This window comes from Hippoglossus stenolepis, chromosome 11, assembly GCF_022539355.2.
Source record: "Hippoglossus stenolepis isolate QCI-W04-F060 chromosome 11, HSTE1.2, whole genome shotgun sequence".
NCBI classification, from domain to species: Eukaryota; Metazoa; Chordata; class Actinopteri; order Pleuronectiformes; family Pleuronectidae; genus Hippoglossus; species Hippoglossus stenolepis.
The window spans coordinates 21,807,019-21,832,804 of NC_061493.1; the positions used below are offsets into that span (position 1 = coordinate 21,807,019).

General features: G+C 42.9%; 1 protein-coding gene across 1 annotated transcript in view; it reads right to left on the reverse strand.

The window, feature by feature from the left end:
* lig1 (ligase I, DNA, ATP-dependent) overlaps nucleotides 1-18,675 on the reverse strand; it is a 44,205-nt gene extending 25,530 nt beyond the window's left edge. The window contains 17 exon segments of the mRNA XM_035169826.2: nucleotides 723-808; nucleotides 1,018-1,117; nucleotides 2,503-2,594; nucleotides 2,801-2,877; nucleotides 3,265-3,431; nucleotides 3,601-3,714; nucleotides 4,382-4,440; nucleotides 5,451-5,507; nucleotides 8,568-8,654; nucleotides 10,695-10,803; nucleotides 10,960-11,322; nucleotides 12,793-12,930; nucleotides 14,692-14,769; nucleotides 14,772-14,865; nucleotides 17,070-17,250; nucleotides 17,955-18,023; nucleotides 18,495-18,675. Coding sequence (XP_035025717.2) covers nucleotides 723-808; nucleotides 1,018-1,117; nucleotides 2,503-2,594; nucleotides 2,801-2,877; nucleotides 3,265-3,431; nucleotides 3,601-3,714; nucleotides 4,382-4,440; nucleotides 5,451-5,507; nucleotides 8,568-8,654; nucleotides 10,695-10,803; nucleotides 10,960-11,322; nucleotides 12,793-12,930; nucleotides 14,692-14,769; nucleotides 14,772-14,865; nucleotides 17,070-17,250; nucleotides 17,955-18,023; nucleotides 18,495-18,511 — 1,888 coding nt within the window. The 5' untranslated portion in view covers nucleotides 18,512-18,675.
* Between the last annotated feature and the right edge of the window lie 7,111 nt (nucleotides 18,676-25,786).

Consider the following 25,786-nt stretch of genomic DNA (forward strand, 5'->3'; position numbering starts at 1 on the left):
GAGTGAGGCAGATCTCGGAAGAAACCCAGGAGCTGTGAAATTAGCTTCAGTGACACATTCCCACATGACACATCAACATCACACCCACAACTTTTTTCCAGCGACTAAATCACAGATGAAATTAAGTTTGTTTGCATTCTCATTTGGACCCGAAATGGAAGTAATCTGACTCACATCCCCTTGGGCTGCGCCGCCAAGTTAAGCTACGAAGGCAGCAGGGGAGCGAAATAATGAAAAATACTTACCCCCCACCCCCCCAAAAAAAATGGTTAAATAGTAGCTCACAGAGCACCAAGCCAGAATTGACAGGACAGTCATGTTTTGTCCAAACCGACTGGTGCGATCCAAAAATAATTCAACAGCTCCTTTAACTACAAATGCACTATAGAACCAACAAAGCTCCCTGAACGACAACTGTTTACCTGCCAAAAGAGCAGCTAGATTTGTCTAACTGACCAACAGCGTCCAATTTAGTTTCCCAATTTAGTGCCGCTCAGATGGCGGCTGGTAATAATTTCCCACCTCGGTGCCAGGGCTCCTTATCACAAATAGCTTGACAACAGTGTAATTGGGAGCTAATCCTCAGCGTAGTATCTTTTATCTTTCAGTGATAAATGACTCAAATAAAATAACTGACTCACCTCCACTGAGCGGATCAATAAACACACTGCAGTGACCATTTTGGATTAAATAACCTTTCTGCCTCTCGATTGGGTGCTTACCTGGAGTGAGCTTGCAGTGATTGGGTAGCTGGTCTATGCCCTCTTTCAGGAGAACGGGGAGGAGGATGTCGTAATTGGGCATCTCGCTGAACAGCGGTGAGTCAGAGACAAAAGACGGGTGTTTGAGAAGAAAAACAAAAGAGAGAAGGAGAAAAAATCAATATCATCCAAAATGAAAGTGAGCAGAATGAGTGCGGGAGAATGAGGGACGGGGCTTAAAGGGGATAAGGCATCGTCGTGGCACCGAGGAGACACTGCAAAGTCAAACGAGAGGGTTTGTTTAGGCTTCAGTTACCAATAAGTCTGTTTGAGGATGAGACTCTTCTCTTCGATCCAGGCCTTCTTGCTCTCAGCGCTCATCCCCTTCCCTGCATCGATCACAGCGGGAGGGAAATCTGCGAGGGGAGGAGGGAAAAATGCATTTCAAACAGATCCGTGTTACTTTCACAACATCTGTACGAGCGAATATTTGTTGCATAAAAACTTCAGAGGCACTTCAAAAGGCCGGGGAAATACGAGACTTGGAGCGGCGCAATTACTCTTGTTTACCTGCAGCTCAGTGTTTTCTAGAAATAAACATTTTAACTCCAGATCCAGTGTGGTTGAAATGTTTCAGATAAGACCTTGAAGGCAGTTTCACATGAATAATCATGATGTATTTAAAATACGCCAGACCACTAAATAATTAATTGCAATGATCCACTTGAGCTCCACAAAGAATCTACTCCAAATTGACCTGCCTGATATAAATAATGGCAAATTAAATAAATTTAAAAAAAAACCTAAGAAAAACATTTCCAGACCAGACCACAGATCAATGCAAATTTCCTCACCGAGCCTGTGGTCTAATTGACTCTTATTAAAGCATACCTCTAGTCGGGAATAAGGAGCGAATACTAATAAGTCGGGGATGAATTTATTTCATCTGGTGTCTGTGGTGTTGGTGAGCGGAGGCCAGCGCCGTGCTGAGAGCAGGTGCTGAGAGATAAGCTCTGAACTCTCCATCCTGGAAGTGATGAATTCAGCAACACGGAGGTGAGAAGAGGTGTCAATCACAAACAGAGGAAACCGGTTTGTGTTTGTCTTTTAGAGTCAACAATCTTCTGGGAGGGATACTACATTTGAGATAACTGTGTTTGATTGACCCACTATATGACATTTCCTCGTTAGCTGTTCTGATGAATGCCAAAGAATATTTAACACCGCGTTAACAGCTTTCTATAAATAAAACGTACCATCGCTTGACTTAACGCCCCACCTTGCTCTCCTTTAATGAGACATACCACATGTACAGAATAACCTTAAACACATAAAAGTCTGCACACTCTTTAACAAGGAAACTGATTAAATGTCAGCTTTTCCTACTGGGAGAAAGATATTCACAAAGCCAATTGGAGGCTTCAGCAGGCGAAGGTAGAAAAGTCATGTGGACGCCTTCCAAAGCAATTTTTTAAAAGAGTATTTTGTCTTTGTGTTTTCCTGCCTGAGCTGTGCCTAAAGTAATAAACACCACTGTAACTTCCACAACTGTTCGACTCAGACAGCGGAAGCCTCAAATTAAATTCAGATAAGCTCCTGAAAACAGTGTTTCATGGAACAAGAACTGGGGACTTTGTCACTTGCATTTTAACGGCTTCACGAAGGAGTCTTTTCATGGGCAGTGTGAACAGGAGGGGCGATAACAGCAAGCAGACACTGGCTCAGGGTACACGCCGGGCGACTGACTGACTGTTTTAAGATGAAAAGCTTTTCAACACATCCTTTAAAAATTCCAGGCTACCTTGTCCAGGTGGGGTCAAGCACACAGCCAGAGTGAGTGCTGATAGGACGCTCTGCTCAGCCAGGCCTATCCTCAGCTTCCCAGCCAGGGACCTGTCGATCAAAACCACAACACCAACAGCGGTCAGTGTTGAAACCCGCCGCCCATGACAGGGGCCACATGCCTGACCATTCAACACATGCAAACATGTACATGTATGTGCATCTTTACTTGCAGATGTGTATACGTGCCTGTGATCACACACACAGTCGAGCCTGTCTGTATATATGTGTGTGTGTGTGTGTGAGTGTTATTTTACCTGACTATGTAGCGGGCCTCGGCGAAGCGGCATGCCACAAAGAGGCCTTTGATGATGTCGATTTTCTTATTCATGGCCTGAGGCAGGCAGTCGGAAATTGAGATTCACAGAAGAAGAGCGAAAAGAGACAGAATGCAAAAAGACTGAGGTCACCAGCGAGTACAAACCCCATGTTCCACCCACAGTGTTAAAATACAAAAACAACACAGACCCAGTAGCAGCGGGGAGGAAAAACTAATTGCTTCAAAGTTTCAAGTCAGGCGACGACTTATTCGAAAGGCTGAGAAATTACCTCCTTCCTCTGAAGTCGACAAATAAACTAATAATTCCTCGATCAATACACAATCACATTAACACTTTCTTTCTTCTCCCTCCCTCACCTCGATACCGAGAGGCAAATAGAGTGAAAACAATATTTTCTCAAGCCTGCTTTCCTCTAATGAAAATGTTGTTCCGTGGCTCACCGAGTTCCCGCTCATGCTGGCAATTTCCTTCAATTTCCTGAACACGCCCCCTGCTGTCAGGCTGGCCGGTTGGAACATCATGCGCTGGTTGCTACGGGAACTCTCGGCCACTAGGCCCAAATCTCCCTTCTCCTGCGCCTCGGCCTTAATTTTGTCCAATTGTCGCCCTGGAAACAAGAGGGAGACGGTAAATAGCAGCCGCTGCCTGATGAGCAGAGGAGGGTGGCGTCAGTATTTAGGCTGGGAATGCACAAGCAAGTGTTTGGGTGCAACAGCATGCTTATGCTTGTGTGCCTGTTTTGTGGTTGTGGTTGTGTGTGTGTGTGTGTCCTTTACCAGTTGCTTGAGCAACAGCTTTCATCAGCACAGTCTCCCCAACACCAAGCTCCATCCCCAGGTAGGCAGGACCCAGCTGGTTCAAACACAGGTACACACAGCACAGCAGGTCGTCTGGGGACACAACATAAATAAGAAGGTAAACACACAAACACTTTATTAGACAACACACATATATAAAATCAGACAGAACCCAGGACACAACACACACTAGCCACACACAAACATACTAAAGGATTCATGGAGAAACTCAGGCTCAGTTGTGACACACAAACATGGACGTACAGACACACACTCTTAAGACTCCACCTGCTCACACACCCACAGAAACTCAGACAAACTCATAAACACAAACATGGACGCACAGACACAGAAACGCACTCACACACACATTCAGGGAAAGAAATACACTCTAAGGACACCCGACACAGAAAGAAACACACCATCAAACATAAATACACACACCATGAAACACACACAGCGAAATAAACACACCAGTAAAGCACACACAAAGTGAGACACAGACATGGCCCCATGCATTCACAAATAGCACCAGACTGAAGCTCAGACACACACAATCAAAAACACACTATCGGAATCTCACAGGTGTACACACACACACACACACACACACACACACACACACATAATGAACTGACTCATCCTCCCACTTTTATGTGCGACCTGGCTTCATCACCGTCTCCTTGATAGAGTGGCTGGCAGCCAGCTGCCCGTGTAGCTACATCAGCATGCATTATGGGAGAGATAAAACACCATTTACCTGGAGAGAGCAGCAGCACAGAGCGGAGCAGGTTTGACAGTGTCTCGATGTTTCTCAGCCTGGGAGGAGACACAGGGATTCGGTGAGAAAAGGAAGACGGGTTAAATGAATTTTAAAGCCTTTCTGTAAATACTGGGAGGCGGGAAATGAGATTTGTCTGGAGGTTTTAATCAGAAATGGAGGTTTCGGGAGGCGGATGAACACTATACATCACCTGCAGAAGGTGGGAAGAAATACAGTCAGTCATTAAAGGGAGGTTTGTCATTTAATATCCGGAAAAAGATTAAATAAAAGAGTCAGTAAAATGTGTTTTCAATTTGTTCGTAAGAGGCTTTGGTTTCAAATCATCCTTTATCGGAAATGATCTGGGTTCCTGAGGCGAAGGCTCTGTTCAGACGTGTTAATAACATCAACCTGAGAGCACTAAATTCACATTTTTATACAAGGTATTAAAACGCGTCCTGAATGTTTCTCCTGTGACCACTTGTGATTGGATCTCACTTCCGCGCTCTGGGAAGAGTCTGAGTCAAAGACGTCAGTTAAGAAGACGATCCGTGAAGCTCAGGCATCTCAGGACGCGTCTCCCTGAACTTCGCTCTGTCCACTCGTGATTAGATCACTTAAGATGGATTTTTATAGCAGGTCTATAAAAAAGGGTCTGACAATATTTCATTCATCAAAAAATTATTTTAAATATTGGTTCCCCTTCATTTTGTTTTAGCCCAAGTTGTAAAATAAGTGAATTTTTAAAAAAACAATCTAAATTAAATGAGAAAACGTGTTATGAAAGATTTTTTAAACATTCCTAGAAACTGATCAATTTGTACGTTTTCTTCATATCCCCTGGCCGTCCTCGGAAATGAATCCAATTCCCTCACTTTTCCTGGCTGAAAGACATTTCTCTAATCACACTCCAGAAAATCCCAGCAGAAAGCCTGAGTGGTAATTTTGTAAAACTGCTTTTGGTTTATGTAGACGCTTTGAATATTTAGCGATCACTTTCTCCCAAATGGCGTTCACCTCAATGTGGGGATAGAACCCCCTCTCTTCCTCCATATGGAGCGCTTACCTGCCAGAGTCCTCTTCAATCTTCTCAAAGGTGCGAGCCACAGCCAAGTACGGGACCCTGGAGAGCGATGAGCATGTAGTTAGCAGGCGAAGCATCCGCACAGACACATTTTTACATTCACAACGTTTCGCTGACTCCGCTGTTCAGAGCCACTGACAATTAGTGCAGCGGCGGATTGAGCTTTGATTCTGGGTTTTAAAAAACTCAACGAGAGCAACCGCAGGGAGGACAAAGGTCAGAGCGGCTGAGGTGACAAACCTGTGTCCTTACACTGACTTTTGATGTGTTTAAAAATATGTGTGATATGATGGAGTTTCTTTTTTTTTTTAGAACAAAAGCCAGAAAAGTGACATTTTCAGTTGAGCCACGTTCAGGTAAAGATTTAAATATTCTGAATACTTAACCTCTTGACGCCTGGGCCCTATTCCCAGGCCCCTGCTCGATAATAAAAGTATATCTCTATAACATAAGGTCTACATAAGTTATCTTGTATCTGTATAAAAATTGCACTTGTGGGATTTCTCCGGGTTTCCGCGTTAGACTGCGTTACAGTATTCAAGGACATATTGACTTTTCTGATTTTTCTGTCCGAGCATGGCCCGACTTGTAAGCTTGGTTGGATAGTCACGCTCTGCAGCAGTCACATCACAGAGCAACAGAGTCATATCACATGATGAGGAGATCTTTAATGAGATTATGATAAATTAAACGCCACAGTCTGGGTTATTTAACACACAACTCCCAGTGCAACAGGAGCGTGAGGCCGTCTGCAGTGAAATCTGATGTTAAAAGGTCTCACTCAGTGAAAGCTGCACAGACACTGAGCCTGCACACGTCTTTTCTCGTTAAATGTCCGCTGTAATCTGTAAGACTGTAATCTGTGGCAATGTGACATCCCTTTTCTGCAGAAGCCTCAGTATAGACGTTACTGGGTGGAGCGTCTACACTGGAATATACATCTAATGGCTTTTGACATTTGTTTTTGTAGATGTGGTCGGTTTGCAAAGTCTAGAAGCCAGAACTGATTTAATTACAAAAAACTAAAACATTTGAAAGTCAATTCAGTGACTTCTCTGTGAGTGACGCGATACCTCACGGTGTTTAGAAGCGGAAAACTCCATCTGGTATTCAAAGCAGGTCAAAACAAACCAAGCCCATGACACAGTACAGTAGTTGACTCCGGTCTCAACTTGGTATAAGCAGCATGATTTGCACTGTGGCCTTGATGTAAAATTCCACTTAATTTTTTCTCCACTTGGCAGCCATGAAATTTTTATTTCTTCAGAGCTGGTCAGAGTTTCTTCAGAGTTTCTTTTCGGCTGGTTTTACACACAAGTGGGAGAGACAAAAAAAAACCCCGCCACTAATTTAATGAGGCCTGTCACTGTTACGTCTCAAATCTTGACTCTTGTGGTGGGTGGATTAGCTTTGGGCCTTTTAATATCTTGATTTGACAGTCAGAAGTGGGACATTAAAATGAATATTGACAAAGAAAAAGACTGGATTTAGTCCATCCCCACTGATACCCCCTCAAGCTTTGTAATTACCAGAAATGTCAAAATCCATGATAATCAATCAGGCGACATCTTGTTGAAATAACGGTCTGTGGCAAATAGACGGACGGGCTGTGATTGATGTATTTACCTAAGGATCATATTCTCCTCTACAGGGAGAACAAAAACACTTAAATTCATGCCAATAAATAAGGTGATTTAATACCCGCAATCCACTTAGAGTAATTTATTTGTGCTTCCTGAGACGGTAGCATCTCTGTCACATAACAAATAGTCTTGGCGTTCACTGCTTTTCTGGCTGGGCGTGTTTTTTATTAGTCTGGGTTGAAAAGATGTTTTAACCTCCTAAATGTGAAGGCTCGATCAAGTGGGCACTGACCTGTAGTGTGAGAATATTACACACAGTACCGAGGGCCCTAGAAAAACATTTACACAATCTGGCCTCTTCTGGAGCACAGCAAATATTGTTTTCCAGCCTCTCTTTTGTGTTTTCTCTGTTCAAGAGATTGGATTTGGTGGGAGGGCAGATGAGTTTGTGTGCATGTTTTTTTTTGTCAATTTGACGGTTTGTAAAATAGAAGACGTTTTGACAGCTGTAGCCATGTGTTTAATAGCCTTGCTGACATTGGGCGAGAGGCGGCAGTACAACCCCGGAGTGGTCGCCTGTAGGTCACAGAACAAACATACAGAGAGAAACAACAGATCCACGCCAACATTTACACCTGTGGGCAATTTAGAGTCTCCAATTAACTTAAACTGCAGGAAGCTGCAGCACAAGACCCTGGTCGGCTGACAGGTTCGAATAGTAGACTGTAAATAAAGATGGATGACGCGTCTGTACAAAAATTAAGCTAAAATATCATGTATACAGGCGCAGCCATCTTGCACTGTTGGCATCATTTGGAATCAGACTAGAGCCACGGATCGATATTGTGCCAAGACATGCAATCGACCAATCAGGAGTCAGTGTCAGTTGTTAATCAAGACGTTTCCCTGTGTTTTAATAGCATCAGATAAATAATTAAACCAAACTTATCAGAAACGTAAACAAACGACAAACCATCATTGAGAAAAATGTATTTCATGTGTGCTTTTGTTTTTACTTTGTTCGAGTCACATCCACCAACATGGAGGAGGCAGAGTTTATGACCCATCAGTCACAAGGAGGTGATCAGAAGCAGTCAGGTCATCTATCTTTATATACAGTCTATGGGAGTCTAAGTCGGATGTTGGTCATATTTTGATAATGTAGCCTCTAAGATAAAGATTTGTTTCTTTTGCATCGACTTCTCAACCTTTTTTATGAACGTCGATTATCAACGCAAAGAGAGCAACTGTTGTGTGTCACACACTTGTCAGATCCAAGAATCACTCCCTCATCTATTTTTCATTTTAAGTTAAAAAATAGATTTGAAAGATTTCTCTAAAGTGAGTAGCTTCTAACATCCTCACATATTCTGACAGAATAAAAGAACAGATTAAATTCCATGATATTCCATAAATTCCACAACCACTGGGAATCCGCAAACGAGGAAATTCAATCTGCGCATTTAACCATCAGGCGAGCGGCGAGCAGAGAGAGTCCAAATTAAATCTGACTAACCTCTGGCCCTGCTTCCAGCAGGCGTGGTCCACGGGATGATATCCGGGCCTGGACGGATCGTAGTCTGTTTGTCCCGAAGTTGACTCACTGAGGAAAAACGTCGAACGGGAGACAGAGCAAATTAGTGTCAAACTGAACGGCGGTGACAGCTGTTCCAGTCACTGAAGCCGACTCGGAACGTCTTTGTTGACAGGAAGTCCTGCACACCATTATCATAACAATGAGACAACTTGGAAATGCACCGAGACTTTTGGAGGCTAAAAGTTTCACTGGTGGCTTCACAACTGGAAAAGGCTGAACTGCAGCGAAGTTCATCACAGAAGAGAAAAAAGCACCACTACTTAGGGAAAAGTTCAACATGTTAAATAGAAGTGAAATTCGAGAGTTAGAAATGTTATGATAATTTATTCCTGCATGAAACTCACAAGATAGCAGCATTGTGCTGAAGCAACATGCACACTGAGGTGCTTTTCCTCACACAAGGTGCAAAAACACACCTCAATATTATCGTCTGAATTGAGGAGCAGTGAACTTCCCTTTCTCGTTCCATGTCTATCACTCCTACACTGTCACACAAGAGGCAGTGATGAAATAATAAACAGTTAGAGGGATGAAAAATGCATTCCCTCTCTTCTGGAGCTATAAATAGTTTGTGTATGGAATGGTTAACATGACCTCAAAATGACAAAGCAGCAATACACTGCGGCTGCTACTGGTTTATTCACATGTAATAAAAGAACAATGCGCATCAAAAGCATGATGGTAATACGAATAATAAATAAATGGACTTTAAGTAGATATAACGTCAGCAGACACTGATTTAAATGTGTTAAAAGAAAAATATCTACATGTGGATCTGACTCCAACAACAAAATTAAGGACTGTATACCGTTGATGTTGACTGGAACCATAAAGTCCCAGCTCCTGCCACTAGAAGGATCATTAAGAGAACAAGCATTAAGTGGTAACAGCTAGAATCTCTGACTCACTTCAAATCATCTCAAAGTACAAAAAACCCTCTCTCTAACTAAGAAATACTGACTGAAATCTCTCTGGTGGAGATAAATAATCAAAAGTGATTAAATAAAAATATGAAGATTGGTTTGGAGGAGCCCTACTCCATCATTTAACTCCATGACAAGCGGTGCATGTATTCAGGAGGGGTCGAAGGTCAGGGTCAGCTCACGTGCACCATGAGGACGAATCAATTATTCAGTGGATCTGAGCCGAAGCTGTGGAGCATAAACCTCCAACCTGCTAAAGACCCGTTAACCACCGAGTGCACAGACATGAAGACAACGTCTGGATCCAAGCGTTCGCCCTGTGAACTCAAACAATCCTGTCACATTATTCACTGACGTCGAGTCTCCGAGGGGGCGCTGGACCGCGAGGGGCTGAAATCTGCTCCGAGACACGACCTCATGTGTTTCCATGGAGATAAACTGAAATCCTTGACCCTGTAACAGCTCTTAATGACATTGATGCTGGCAACTAACGCTTTACACAGACCCTCACACCACAGAGAGCAAATAACTTTATTCCATCTAGTTGGGAAGAATAAATCAGAAATGTGTTCATATTCTGCAGATGCAAAATGAAGCACTGCTGCGTCATTTAACTTAGGCAACAAGTGACTTTGGAAATCCACAGAAAGGCCTCATCCACACTACGACATTTTCATTTTCAAACACATCACTATTGCTAAATTTAGGCCAGTAATCCATACTTGGCGAAACTAAAACGGAGAAGTTTGGCAACACAGCAGGTTATCAGTGACGACTCGACTGCCAGCGGTGAATGTTGGTCCCTAGAATAAAGAAATCTTACTTCTCACCATTGCTGTTCCTCCTTTGCAGTATTTGCTGTACGGCTGCACATTAGACAATCAGCTTCCTGTTTACACTGTACACGGATGGTCTCTCTCGTGTGGATCGTTTTAGTTTTAAAATAAAAACATATTAGTATGGATGAAGCTGAAGAGAACTGTTGATTGGAAACAGCTCTCAGCTCTTTCCAGGGAACACACACAATAAATCAGTGCGTCTCAAAGTGTGGTGAAGGTCGGACTTTAGGATCAGACTAAAGAACAAACTGTTTGCAACTTCCCTTGTTGTGTCCTCTCTTTACCTTTTTGTGTCTTTAGTCTCCTCTGCTGAACTCTTCCTCTCCGCACTTGTCTTTTTCTCTCCGTCATTCTTCTCCACCTTCTCCGTCTTCACTGCAACTTTCCTGGGAGCTATTTTTTTTTTAAAAAGTCAATAGATAAATAAAAGAAGAAAGAAAGAAAGGTGAGGGTGGAGCAATAATTTGCCATCTCTCCCAACTGATAAAAGCAAAGACATGTTTTCTTTTTTTTTCTGCAAGCACCGAGCTATGCAAATTCTTTCCTCACCAAAGAAACTGCTGATGGGGGCTTTCTTGGCCGGCTCCTTATCTTTCTGCTCTTTCGCTGTTTGACTTTTTGGGCTCTCTTCTCCCTCTCGCGTGTCCTTTTCAACCACCTCCTTCTTCTTGGCAGTGGCAGGACCTTTCTCATCATCGCTCTTCTCCTTTGCTTCCTTTTTCTTTTCCGCCCCCTCAGCTTTCTTTTCTATCTCATCGCAGCTCTCTCCGTCCGCCCGCCTCTCCTCTTTGGCCTTCTCTCCGTCCTCTTTCTTCTTGTTCTCCACCTCTTCATCCTGGCTGTTAGCTGCGGTCACTGCCTTTTCAGCGTCCTCTTCCTTTGCGCCCTCCTCCATGGGTTCACCGGCGTCCCCTGCACAGGGCGATTCAGAAAGGGAGTGGGGGTTATTGAAGTGATAAATGCCAGCAAGTTTTTCTGAGGGTGACCCAGTTTTTTTTTTTTGTTAGCCAATGTTTGAAGATGGTTTTCAGCGAGAGTCTTCTTCAATAAATGCCGCAGGTTATATTTGAGAGGTTTCCCTTTCACCCGAGTGAGTCAGGAAAGAGAAATTACTATTGACAAGCTTGTAGCACAGAGTCCCAGGAGACAAAGCTTGGGTCATAAGGGCCAGACATGAAACTTTAATTTTCCTAACCACACATTACAATGACTTGTAGCCTGGATAGGTGAGTACAGCAGTCACTTCTGGTATTTTGCCAAACAACTTTAGAAAAGAGAAAAGGGCCAATTGCCGGTCTGCTGTGTTTATGTACGTGCCTGTGTTGTTTAAAAATAAACTTTTAAAATGCGGACTGTGAGAAAACTCTGGGGGAAATGTTGCTACCAATTTTTGCACAGTCATTCTGTAATTTCACCACAAAGTCACAGCCAAACACACACAAACAAGGATTTCACATCAGGGCTGCAACTAATCATTTAGTAGAGAAGAAGCCCAAAAACAAAGAAACGGTTTAAACCAACAATTTAACGAAGAGAAAAGCTGCAAATCCTCATGTTCAAGAAGCTGGAACAAAAGGATATTTGGCATTTGAGCTAATAAGCAGCGTAAAGGTTTAACAAATCCTCAAAAGTGTCGCAGACCAATTTTCTCCCGATCAAAACAACGACTCATCATTATATCTCAGCAGCTGCTTTTCTGTCAAGTCAATAAAAGAAACACCACTAGTTTGTGTTGCCCTTCAATGCAACTAATTGGGAAGCAAGTGACACTTCATATGTTCCTTCATACTTTCTGAAAAATAAGTTTTATGTATTTTAAAATTGTTGTTTTTAGCCTGCTGAATTATGAATCTTGATTAATTAAATTGTGACCGGAGGGTTATAACTTCCAATTAAGTCTAATGAGAATTTAGAAGAGTACATTTCTGTGAGAGTAAATGTCAAATGTCTGACCAACAGTTGTACAACTGCTTTATTTCATGGTGCTGGTTACATCTGCTAGTTTTACTCTTCTGGACTTTTCCCTGTGGAGGCACCGAGAGCGTCTTCACAAGATGCTGTAAACATTGTTAGCTACAACTAAAGGAACGTGACTTATCCACTATACCACACAACATCATTTAAAACCCACTAAATATGTCCATTTGTAAACATATTAGTTATATTGTTCTTATTTCAATTTGGATACAAAAGGACAAGATAGAAATTAAAATTCACAGTATAATCATCATGATTTGAACAAATACTTGATGAGCTGTTCCCTTTTGACCATGTATCCAATGTGTTTGTGCAAAATCAAAATATTTTTGACAGGCTCTGGTAAATTTTGCATCCTCCCTGAGAGCTGTTCTCTGCAATCAGACTCCTGAAGTGAAGCCGTACCTGCACCGTCGGCGACGGGCTCCATGCGGGGTCGTTTCTTTTGCTGACCCCGCTCCTCCTTTTCCTCGGCCTCCTCTTTCTGACTCTCGCTGCTGCTCCTGCTCTCATCCAGCTTCCTCTTGGGGAACATCTTTCTCGCTGCACACGTCAGAACAGGCATTAAATTAAAAGAAAGGATGGGAGAGAAGTGAGAGGCATCCCAACTGAAATCATGATCAAACAGAGAGAGTGTGCAGATGAAAACAGGACGAGCTCGCTCCCTTTCTGCAGATGTAGGGCAACGCAAAAAAGAGAATCACAGATACACACTTTACTAATGAAAAGACTAATTCCATCCTCAAAGATATGACGCAGCACAGCAGCTTATAGCTCCAGTGAAATTTCCTGTGCAATTTGGTTTAGGTTCCACATCCACCCGTGTGTTTGTCCTCGTTAAGGTTCCAGCACAGGTACTGGGGATGTTTTCCTTCAGATATCATAATGAAAGGATTAACCCAGGACATTAAGAATGCAATTTCTGGTCAAATTAGGGTGTTACTTTAATGTGATGGGTTTCTCTTCAGCTGTGATGGTGCCAGGGATCCTATTGTGATAACGCACCACTGCTGAAAGCAAACGCTGCCGTCATCAAACACAAAGAGAACAGGATGATGAAAAGAGAATGAGCCACTTGCCTCACTGCAAAAAGTAGGATGAAGGAAACAAAGTGAGAAAGGAGGTGCATCCCAAATGAAAACAAATCTGCAATACAAGAAAACTGAGCCGCTTGAAAGAGCTTCGATTCTCTAAACCCTGCATTTGTGGTGAAAGTGAAAAGCTCAACTTCTTATCAGGTGGCCATTCTACTTCATATGGATTATATGCAGACACATATACATCTCATATTCAATGTGTGGTACGTCCGATTTGGAAACCTCAGAATTGCATCGCTGCTTTTTTGTGGACGATCTGTTGGCTTCATCCGACCGTGACCTCCAGGGCGCACGAGGGCACTTTGCAGCCGAGTGTGAGACAATTGGACTGAGAATGTGAATAAACTGCTGATTCTCTGGCAGAAATCAGTGGATTGTTCTCTACGAAGTGGGAGTGAAGGAGTTTAAGTGTCTCTGGGGTTGTTCATGAGTAAGAAGACAATAGAGCGAGAGATGGACGGGCAGATCGGTGCGGCATCAGCAGTAATGTGGGCGTTTTACCAGACTGTTGCAGGAAAGGAGGAGCTGCTTTCGATTGACCAGGCGTTCACGGCGCCTGCAGCCTCCCTGACCTGATCTTAGATCAGCGGGAGACAATAGATGGATGAACATGTACGACACTTAAAAAAGCAGCAGCAGCTCTCGTTCACTCTCCTCTCACATAAGTGAGATGTTCAGGCCGCCATGTACGGACGAGATATAAAATAATAAACATCACATATGTTCAGTCCTGCTTTTTTAATAGACAGTTACCGAAGCCTGCAAACTAAGAACTGATCCAAATAAACAGACAATCGGGAAGAACTATAAGATGAGTTTCTCTGCTGGTTCCATTACGGACCAGTCAGCAGAAACGATGCATCGCAGGATAATGTAGCAGTAACATAACAGGACAATAATGATATGAGCTGGAGTGATGAGATAAATGACACCGAGTGAAGCATCATCTAGTCGAGTGGTTGTCAATCTAAAAGGTTGAGACCCGACCCAGAGTGGAAAGTGTATATTTTGCATCTCTCGCTCTCAGCTTGTGATAAATGTCTTGTATTTCCTCTCTGAGGAATAATGAGTATTTGCAGCCATTAGGCTCCTGCTAAGATGTAATCAAGTAAAATTGCTGGAGGATAGAAAAACATCAATCCTCGGCTGGTGTCAAAGTTCAAAACGCTGCAGCTCCGGAGAAAAATGAATATTATCAGATACTGACCTGTCTTGCGTTTAACGATCTCAGACGGGGAGGTTGAGTTTGGCGTGCTGGGGGTCCCCGGTGACGCTGATGAGGCGGGGTGGCTGGTGTGGCTGGGGTGGCTGGTGTTGCCGGGGTGGTGGGGGCTGGAGGTGGAGACAGAGGGGTGGGCACTGCCTTGAACACATCGTCCTTCTGAAAAAAAGGAAAAGCAGATGTATTAATGATCCTTGTAAAAAAGAGGCAGCGTGAAGAAACACTTTAGTGGCTGGAATTATCACCAATCAGGTTTTATTCGAGGTGATTTCTTACAAGAAACGGTACGATTTGGACCAACGTGCGCTGTTAGTGTTACACATCCTTAACGTGGCGTCTTCACACAAAGCAAATGACAGCGTTCAGTTTGTCGGGAATAACAAACAAAAGGAGAATTCTTTGGTTTATGGAGAAACAACGACCTTTGTTACGGGATGTCAGGCAAGCAAATGAAGGAAAAACAGAAACCTCAACAAAGCCAGTGAGGAAAAATGTCTCAGCAGTTTACAAAGTGTGGGGGAAACGACGCTGCACCACACAATGACACAAACCTCCATCAGCGGGGAAACAAGCTGTTCAATGAAGCGCGTCGTTTAGTGAGGCCGGGTGCAGGGAACATTACGGGAGGCGAGCTGCCAACGACGTCTACAAACTATGGCCTCGACATTACATTTCTGAAAAACACCCAATTAAACAACGTTGTAAACTTCGACAATCTCATTAACGAACTATTAATAACTTTGTTTTTCGTCCAACGTCACTGTTGATCAATATCCTGGTCTCAAGGCTTTGATCAGGTTCATTCAAAGCTCCATTAATTTGAACATTACTGGAATTTGGATTCGTTAAAGTTGGGATAATGTCCTAATATTTGAGTTTGGGAGGAAAATAAAACAGAAATATGATAAGAAATTGTTTAATTGATGCTATTATTTAGTTTATTCATCATTTTAATACCCAATAAATTATAATCTAGAATCAGCCAACTGCACCGGGCATGTATCCCACCAAACATCTTAACACCACCTGCACATATAACTTCAGCCGCAATGATTTGTCAATTGAAGAAGGTATTAGTCATTCTTGATGCAAAAAAAATGAAAATATATGATGTTTAGATGAGGATTTGATGTCTTTCTCTACTAAACTTTCGCTGCTTTCAAACATGCACTGGAGATCCGATATTTCCCTGATATTTCCTGGAGGGGCCGTGTGTGTGAGAGTGTCCATCTCAGTTGCTCCGGGCATTTTGCTAACTTTTCCTGGCAGGCCCCTTATAAAATATCCAAGTGAGCCCATGGGAAGATACAGCAGCAAAGAAAAAGAGGCCGTCCAACAAAGATATAAACTTGCAGAGACAAGATTTAAGAACTTTTAATGATGAGATGTGATGCCTGTGTAAATATGCTCGCATCAATATTCCAGAAATTTGTTGTAAACGTGTCTGACTGCGATCGTCTGTCATTTTATGGACAAAATGATTGATCCAAAGATAAATAATCAGCAGAAAATGAACCTACAACTGTGATAGTTGCTAATTGATAATCAAGCTACTTATCAAGCTAATGCTGAACGTCCTCTTTGACTGTGATCAGCTCTGCCTCAGTTTAAAAATAACTGCGTCACAGTAAAGTCACGATTTTTTTTTTTTTTTTAAATAACAAAAGGACTAATTACCCATTTAACCATTAGCTGCTGCCCTGCACTTATCTCCAGTGGAGCGGCTCTTCGGGGCAGCAGCACAAGTGAAGTGATATTAGGCTGCTCATGAAAAATAATTAGATCATCGCAACCATGTGAAAATGCTGCAGGATGGTTCCTGCTGACAAACATAATGAATCCGTCACCATCTCTTCCCTCAATTATCAAGTAATGAATCACGGCTGACATACTGCAAACAAAATTAACGGCGCAGTTAAGAGAAGTGTTTATCAAACAGCAGGTGAGTGAGCGACAGCCGAACGCTGATAATCAGGACTTTTCATTATGCAGCTTATTGATAAATGAATTCAGCGTCGTGATTCACCGACAATTACCGTTTCCTTTGTGTCACGGTGTTTTTCCCTCCAGTGAGTCGACTACAGGAGCTCGAACAGTCTCATTAGCTTCTGCTTGTGCAGGTTACAAAAGTGGCTGTGGAACATTTGTCGAACATCACACTGTTTCAATAACTTTCACATAGTGCGAGGAAACAGGACGCCCACTGGAAATTCATCTTACACAATTGTAACATCAGGCGTTTGTTATATAAAAGTACGGCTGCTGTGTTTCTTTCACACAATTTGGCACCAGCAAAATCTGAGCAATTCCCGCTGATGCGTTTGAAATATTAAGTGTCAGGTGCTTTGTTTTGTTTTTTTTACCTTTTCTGATTTATTGGAGTCTTCTTTGTCTCCTTGTCCCTTGTCGGCGACTCGCTCTTTAACAACGGGTGCCTCGTCTTCGTCGCTGTCCAGGATTTGACGGCTGCGCTTGGCAACCTTCTTGATGGGGGAATCAGCCTCTGGCGCTCCGTTCTGCACCTTGAGAGGAGTCTTCACAGGCCTGGAGAGGAGCACACTGGGATGTCAGACATCGTGCAATTCAAAAATAAAACCAGACTTAAGCCTCATTTATATAAAAGGTTTTATAAAAGGAACGAGAAATCAGAAAAATGACAAGGAAATGATGAAAAGATCATTACGTAACGACAAATCTATTGAAAAGCCAGTTCTGGGACACACTTTCAAAATAAAACCTTGGAGAGACAATGAGGAGGATTTCATCAGATGAGAAAGTGGAGTCGTGTCCTTTCATCTTTTCATACGACTGGATGCAGAAGTCAATGTTTTTTTACAAAGCAACAGAGATCAAAGAGAAAATCAAAGCATCAGTAGGATTCCAGGACAAAGGGTCATCGGACGTCAGCTAAAGCACTGATATGGTTCTCTAGATGTTGGGGATATGAATAAATATGATCTCAACCATATCGGCAAAGCTCAATTGTTGTTATGTTAAAATGCAAATGGTTTATTAAGAGTTTATTCATTTATAGTCTGTGATAATCTCATTCTGACTGTAGCAGGTGGAATTTTGTTTTTCAATCTTGTAATGACAACAGCCACAATCAGTGTGAATGAACTAATCCTAAAGTTTATCAGATTAATGAACTGATGACTCTGCAGATCATGTTTGTAATAAAACTCTCTTACAGAACAATAACCTTAAACTGATGTGTGACGAGAACAACGAGAGTAAATGAGTCTCACTTTTTCACCGGTTTATCTGCGGGTTTCTTCTGAGCACCCTTGTCTTTGCTCTTGGGCTGGAAGAAGGATCTGGAGGAGGAGGAGGAGGAGGAAGAGGAGGAGGAAGAAGAGGAGGAGGAGGAGGAGGAGAACCGGAAGTTAAATGACAGTTCAGGCTCTGACGGACATTAACAGGCTCCACAGTCACAAAAACAAAGTTTCACTCTTATAAACCTGAACCAGAGAGTGAAGCACAACTCGGTGGAACCACTTCCATGACGCGTTAGCTTTAAACGAGGCTTTGCTAACGAACCCAGCACATTACACAGGATTCAGCTAAATCTCCCAGAGTTCAGTCTGAGTTCACAAAACATCAACACACTCATCCATGCTAAAGCTAACTTGCTGTCAGGCTACACGTCGCATGCTAACACCCCCTGTAGGAGGTTTAAAAGGCCTCGAACACAACTTGTGTCTCACTTCATGCTAACAACACACACACAGAGCTAACGCTAGCTGCTAGCCAAACAGCAGCTGTTAGCTAGCAGCTCGCTCACTCACGCGATGCTCCGCTGCATGTTGTCTTCGGAACTTCAGCTGCAAACCAGGAGTTAACGTGAAATAACAAAACAGCTGCAACACGGACACACACACACGGACACACAAAGTCCCGCGCTGCACAGGCAATACACTGTTGGAATATTCGGCGCCAAAATGACACCTCGGCCAAAGATCGTCAAGAAAGAGGATGAGACACTTGTGAGGTAAAATCTGAGCCGTTGTCTTCCTGTAGATTCAACTATTAAAATATGCGCACGTGCTCAGACTTAGAACATATGGATAACAAAATATAAAAGTAGAAATAGCAGATATGATACAATAATAATCATAATAATCATAATCATAATAATAACAGTGCTGGTTGTGTAACAGCAATATAAGTACAAACATTTACATGGAAAACTCTATGAATCTAGAAATGACAAGTAGATGGTGTATAGTAGTAGTATCTTATTATTTTATTTACATTATTCACAATACACACATCTATGTATGAAGTGACTGAAAAGACAGAGACAGGAGCAAGATGCTTGTATATGTTTGTCCTACATTTCTGTCCATTTAATTAATCCTCCAGATTTAAACAAAACACAAACATACAAATTATTCAGGTTCCTAAACTCACAGTCGACTCAAAACAAAAATGGAGGGACACAGATTTGCTTTTTGTAAAATGTCTTAGAAACCAAAAAATTTGTGATATTTAAAAACCCATATTTAAGTTTTCCAACTGGCCCAGGATGACGGAGCCAAAAATCGATCAGAGTGGCATATCTTTATTGTTTTGCATATCTCTGCGCAAACTCTTTCCCGGGAAAGTGAGCTGTGAAAAAAAACCTAGTGTGACGTCACAGCTGCTGCCCCCTGCAGCCTCGGAGTGGCACTGACTGGTCCTGATGCTGCAGAGAAGACTGGAGGTTCCTTCACTGTTTGATGCATCATTTATTCAGCTCTGCGTGTGCGTGTGTGCGCGTGTGTGTGTTGTGTGTGTGTGTGTGTGTGTGTGTGTGTGTGTGTGTGTGTGTGTGTGTGTGTGTGTGTATGTGTGTGTGTGTGTGTAGTGTGTGTGTTGGGTGGGTGGCAGTTGCGAGACAAACAGCTGAATAATGTACGTTGAGTGCTCTGCTTTATTTACTCAAACACGAGTGCCACGTTGTTAATTGTTTACAAGTGAGACTCCCCAGCCGCCGTGGCACGAGACTCAGAGCAGCAGGGTTCCTCCACATGTCCATTAAAAAAACACAACATTGTCCAACTCAATAAATACAAAGTCTGTGTACATTCAACCACAGGAAGTGATGAATTAACTACTCAAAGCAACACAAAGAAGAGAGAGTGTGTGTGTGTGTGTGTGTGTGTGTGTGTGTGTGTGTGTGTGTGTGTGTGTGTGTGTGTGTGTGTGTGTGTGTGTGTGTGTGTGTGTGTGTGTGTGTGTGTGTGAGGAGGGAACACGGTCCATCTGTCACTTATTCCCTCTCCTTCACTCCCTCTCCCCCGAGTGGGGGTCACTCCTCGTCCTCCTCTCCTCTCCTCGAGCGTCGCCCTCCCTCGCTGCAGCGAGCAGACTCCGACTGATGTGGCTCAGATCCCACCCGGCGGGGGCCTTGTGCTGCCAGGCCGTGTGGCGGGCCGAGGCGAGACACGGGACGGCCCTGAGCTCCCTCAGGTGGCCCCCCGGACGTGCGGGGGCAGAGATGAAGGGGAAGGGGCCGTGAAGGGCCCGGGGGGGCGGGATGGGCTTGGGGAGGCAACACGGGAGCAGGAAGGGGTGAGGCACAGGAGGGGCCGCTGCCATGGAAACAGAGAGGGAGTCACATCAGCCACATAGTGTAAAGTTTCTTCATGATGTTAGACGATGATTTAGAGTCACTTACATATATACAGTTATCAATATTCATAAATTATATCTATAATATAAAGTATCTGAAGCAATGAGTTAAAAAAAATTCTAAGAGATTCAAAGTGAAAACTGACATTAAGATCTTTTTAGAACAAGGCAGGATGAAATAAATTACATATATGTGTTATTTTAATGTAAAATATGTATATACATTATTGATGATATAGCAATAACAACAATAAAAGATAACAGAGACAATAGTGACTGTCTCAACTCAACGTCCACTTACTGTCTTTTTGCACAGGAAGACCATGTGATCCTTGAAAGATCCTAAAAAGCTACTAGATGGACACTGACTTCACTTATTGTTGCTTCTGTTGGATTGTATTTGTAACACAGTACAATTGTACTGAATTATTAGGATCACAATAAATAAATAAATCGAAATAGTTAATCTCTATTTTTACAGTTTTTATACTAGAGATGATTCACTTTATTCCTTCTGAGAACCAGAGATATTCTACAAGGTCAAGGGTGAATATTTTACACTTGAATCATTTCCAGTCCTTGACGTCCTCTTTCACTTGGAGATAAACTCAGTTGTTGAAGATACGAGTGTTTAAATGTGATTAATGTTGGGGGAACATGAAGATTATGGAGAAAAGTCATTGTCTCTGATTCCAAAAGAGCAAATGTGGATGAAAAACTAAATAAAGTTGAGATAGTAAATTCAGTAGTTGTCATTTCCACCAAGACCCAACAGTCTCCTTATAAAACCAACATTTAAATTCACTAGATCCAGATGTTTAATTGGATCTGCACAAAGATTGCAACACTTAATCATCCATGCATCTGTCCACCAACTTTCATAGAAATTGGTTCAATAGTGTTTGCAAAAAACACAAAACTTTACCAAAATGAATCCCTGCACTAGACACGTAGTGAGACAGTGAGAGTGTGAGACATGTGGACGCTCAGGGGAAGAGCTCCGGCTGGTGTTGTCTTACCTCTGTCCATCACTGCTCCTCCACACAGAGGGAGACCGCCCTCAGCGGGGGGGAGCAGGGGGAAGGGGAGGGGGCCGCTCTGTACCAGCTGCAGGACGGACGGACGGAGGGACGGACGGAGGGACGGAGGTGGAGATGGAAGGAAATGAGTTGAAATGGGAACACGGATCTCACAGTGCAACACAGACTCATGACACAAAATATCAGGAACAGCAGGTGGAGATTTGGGTTTTTATTGTTTGACTTATTGAAATTAATGTGGATGAGGAGGCTGAAGAAATGAAACACCTCAACGAGACAGAGGATTACGACGTTAATCACGTTGTTACCAGGAAGCTGCTCCTGATATTTTTCATTGAAAATGTTAAGAAGATAATTACACAAGAGTTTTATTCCAAACTTTCTAAAAACAGTATATTTAAAAACGGACTTCACAGCACATGTCTCTGCAGGAGCCACTTGTCTTAAAACTCTAATCAGGAGAATAATGAAGCTTTGTAAAGAACCTTCAGTCACATAAAACGATCAAGCTTCAGTAATTTGTTCTATTCAACTCGGTCAAATTCATATTAAATGATAAAGCTGAAGAAATGTTTTAATTAAAGTTGGGTCAATTCTTTAAAACATCAAATAATAATGTTGTTTAATTAATAAAAAAAAATTCTGTTGTGGAATAAAACTCCTTTTAAATAAATATTTTATGAAAATGGACAAAAAACAGTAGACGAGTATTTCAAACAATAATAATAACATTCATGGGGAAATCCTTAAAGCAACAATGTGTAACTTTAACTGAGCAACAGCGCCCCCTGCAGCCACACGCGGGGATTCATTCAGTTTTGCTCTGTGTCCGAGCGATTGAGTCGTTTTCATGTCGAGAAAAAACAAAGTCTATCAATGTGTTGATGGACCGAACAGTGGATATTACCCATGATCCTCTGCTTCCTGAACCAGAAGAGCTGCGGCTGTAACAAATGTTCATATTTTAAAAGTTTCCTCCTGAATATTGGAGATAAACTCTGGTTTTTAATAACTTCTGAGTCTTTTTAACTCATCTACAGTTCTTCTCACAGGAGATCGAACCCACTCACCAGAGTTACACAGAGCAGACGCTCAGGGAGTGAAGGAGGAAACTTTCTCCATGTTCACACTCACTGACACATCACACTCATTTGGAAGCAGCTGTTTTCAGGTGAAAAGTTGCACGGTGTTGCTCTGAGGACGAGAGACGTGAGACGTGAGACATGAGACGTGTTAATGACCTGATGACTCGGTGCCGGTGGAAATCCTGGATAATTCACCAGGATGAGTTTGCTGAAGTTGAACTTGTAGGTGAATCGTTTCCCTTTGGTCTTGTGCAGGATGCGTTTGTTGTAGTAGTATCTGGAAGTAAAGTGTTTTCTGTGTCAGATCGCAGTGTGCGTGTGTGTGTGTGTGTGTGTGTGTGTGTGTGTGTGTGTGTGTGTGTGTGTGTGTGTGTGTGTGTGTGTGTGTGTGTGTGCTGTGTGTGAGTGTGCACTCCAGGGCTCCTCAGATATAAAAGTGCTTCCTGAATGGCGTGCGTTGCATCTGTGGCCATTTTAGATTTTTAAAATTTAATTTGACAACATATGTCGGCGAGGAGCACGATTTATTTACAGCATCAGCCTGAGGGAGAAGCTGCACAAACCACACACACACACACACACACACACACACACACACACACACACACACACACACACACACACACACACAGAGAGGATTTCACACACTCACAGTTGTTGTGACACGCTGTGGTTTGTGTGTGTGTGTGTATATTTAATACATGTGAGCATGTCTCTGTGAATGGAACAGCCTCACTGGTGCGTTGTGTTTTATACCTGAGCGCCCGGCTGAGCTTGTCGTAGTTCATGTGTGGTTTTCCCTTCCTCTCCCCCCACAGCCTGGCCAGCCTCTCCGGGTCCCGGATGACAAACTCGCCCCACTCCCCTCCCCAGCCGATGGCCCCCCCCTCGTCCCGGCCCAGCAGCTCCAGTAGGAAGTGCCAGAGCTGCACCTGCCGGGAGCCTGGAGACCAGGCCGGCTTGTAGGCCCAGTCCGGGAACAGCACCGCTGCAGGGACGTGAGTGGGACAATTACTGTTTCAAACCAATTACAGCACAAATATACAAATTTAACTAAAACGAGGAACTGTTAACGAGTCATTTCTTTAATGTCCTCGAGCACCAATTGAGCAAAGAGACGACAGAAACAGAAACAGCAACAAGACGACATAAAAAACACCGTGAGTGGATATGTGGCACTTCCTGTATTCATTTGAGAAGCACTTGAAACTGATCTGTTTGAATCTGCTGCTGCTGTTCGTCTCTGAGTTTAACAGAAGCTTCACTGGACGTGAACATACGCTTCACTCACGCTTCATGTAGACGTCGTGATTTATTTCATGAGTCTGTTTACACTGCACTTTGTCGTAGGTTGTCCACTTGACACACAAACGTGTTTATGAATATAAAGTGAAGATTTCAATCATTTTAGGAACCCACTGGTTTTGTTGAAGCATCTTTGTGTTTTGGTCTTTTATTTTGGTGTTGAATGCACGACACAATTAATATTTAGAAACTGCACCGAAATCCATTGTGAGACTAATAAAGGTTCATGTTATCGTATCTAACTCTGGGACATGATGCATCTCACATCCATGTTCTGGTGTTTTAACACATTTATTTTATCATGCTACAAACACACAACACACACACACACACACACACACACACACACACACACACACGCACACACACTGCCAAGGATGAATAAATTATAACTCTTACATAAAACCCAAAATTCTCCCACACAAATGCCAGCCCACACACACATGTAAATCATCACAATACACACACTCACACAGACACACAGAGACAGACACACACCGTCTTACTTCGACTCCAGTAAGGCGATGAAAGGTGTCCGACTGAGGAGCCGCAGCTGCACTGCATCTGAAAGAAGCAGAAGCCATGATGTGAGGTTTTTATCTTCGTCACTATGATCATCAGCGTAATAAAGTCACAGAGGTGAGAGGAGACAAATGAAATATTAATTAGTTGTCGTGTGGTGTTAAATTATAGGTCATCACAACAAAGCACGCGCACACAGCTTCTAATTCAAGCAGCTTGTGTTCTCGGCATCGTCCTCACACGTACTAATTTGATGACAAATCTAAAACCCAGAACAAAGACAGTGTCTCCACACTGTGCATCAGCATCAGTGGAGTAGTGAGTTTAAGGTTTTACAAACGTCTCTCAGCGCTTCGTGTGCTCGGATTTACATTTACCGACACAGCAGCTGATGTGATTAGAGCAGATCCCAGTTTTGTGTAGAAAAGCAAATGTGAGAAAAGCTTCGTTTTCCCGACAGAGGGTTTAGAATTTATGTATTTTCTTTTTTTGTAACTTCATCCTGCAAACACACAATGCAACACACTCACACACAAACACACTCACACATCGTCCGCCCACAGACGCGATGACCTTCCCAGGCAACTGGAAGCAGCAGAGACACCCACCATCTTCCCTGGGAGGCTGAAAACTCATCTCTTGAAAAAGGACTTCGTATACCCCCCACAACTGAATGATGCCCTCTTCCACAAGCTGTAATGTCCTCTTATCTGGGAGCTAAAAAAAAAAGTCTCCTATTTAATTTCCTTCTGCCCGTGCACCACACACACACACACACACACACACACACACACACACACACAGTGCAGGGTCACAGGGACATTATCCCAAACCAGCTGAGACTGAACATGTTTTTCTGTTTGTTTGTGTGACTCAGGACCCTGATCACATGGAATCGAACACAAACACGACCCGTAACGACTGAAAAGCCTCACGTCTCCGTCAAGGCCAAACTGTCCCCTTCAAATCCTGCATCAAATCCCAGGTCACGTTGCTTTTGGGCACATTCCTAAAACTACTGAAGAGACAAATATATATATATATCCATTGATTCTCTCAGCGACACATTAGCGGTAGTCACACATTTTTAGTTACTGTGCAGCAGCTGAAAAAAGCCCAAACACTGTGAAACCAACTTAGAAATCAACTAGATGCAGATTTTTAATTGGATTCTGCACCACAACACACACATAGAAATCAGTCCCTTTAATATGCCTGAGAGAGAACCATGAGTTATTTCTCGGGGAATCAGCAAAACAAATTCCAGATCCTTGGTCCAGATCCACGACACATTTCACACGTTCCATCCTTCAAACAAATCTCTGAGTAAAACCAACAGCAACAAACTGAGAAACTCAAAGTGGTGAAAGCTAAAACTCCTTGATGGGCGGAATAGAAAACAATGACTAGAGGACATTCTTCAAAAAGCCGCCTGGTTCTCGACTCATTATTCTGCTCTAACAATATCAATCTGAGCGCAGACGGCTGGTTTAAAAGATATTTCTCTCTGTG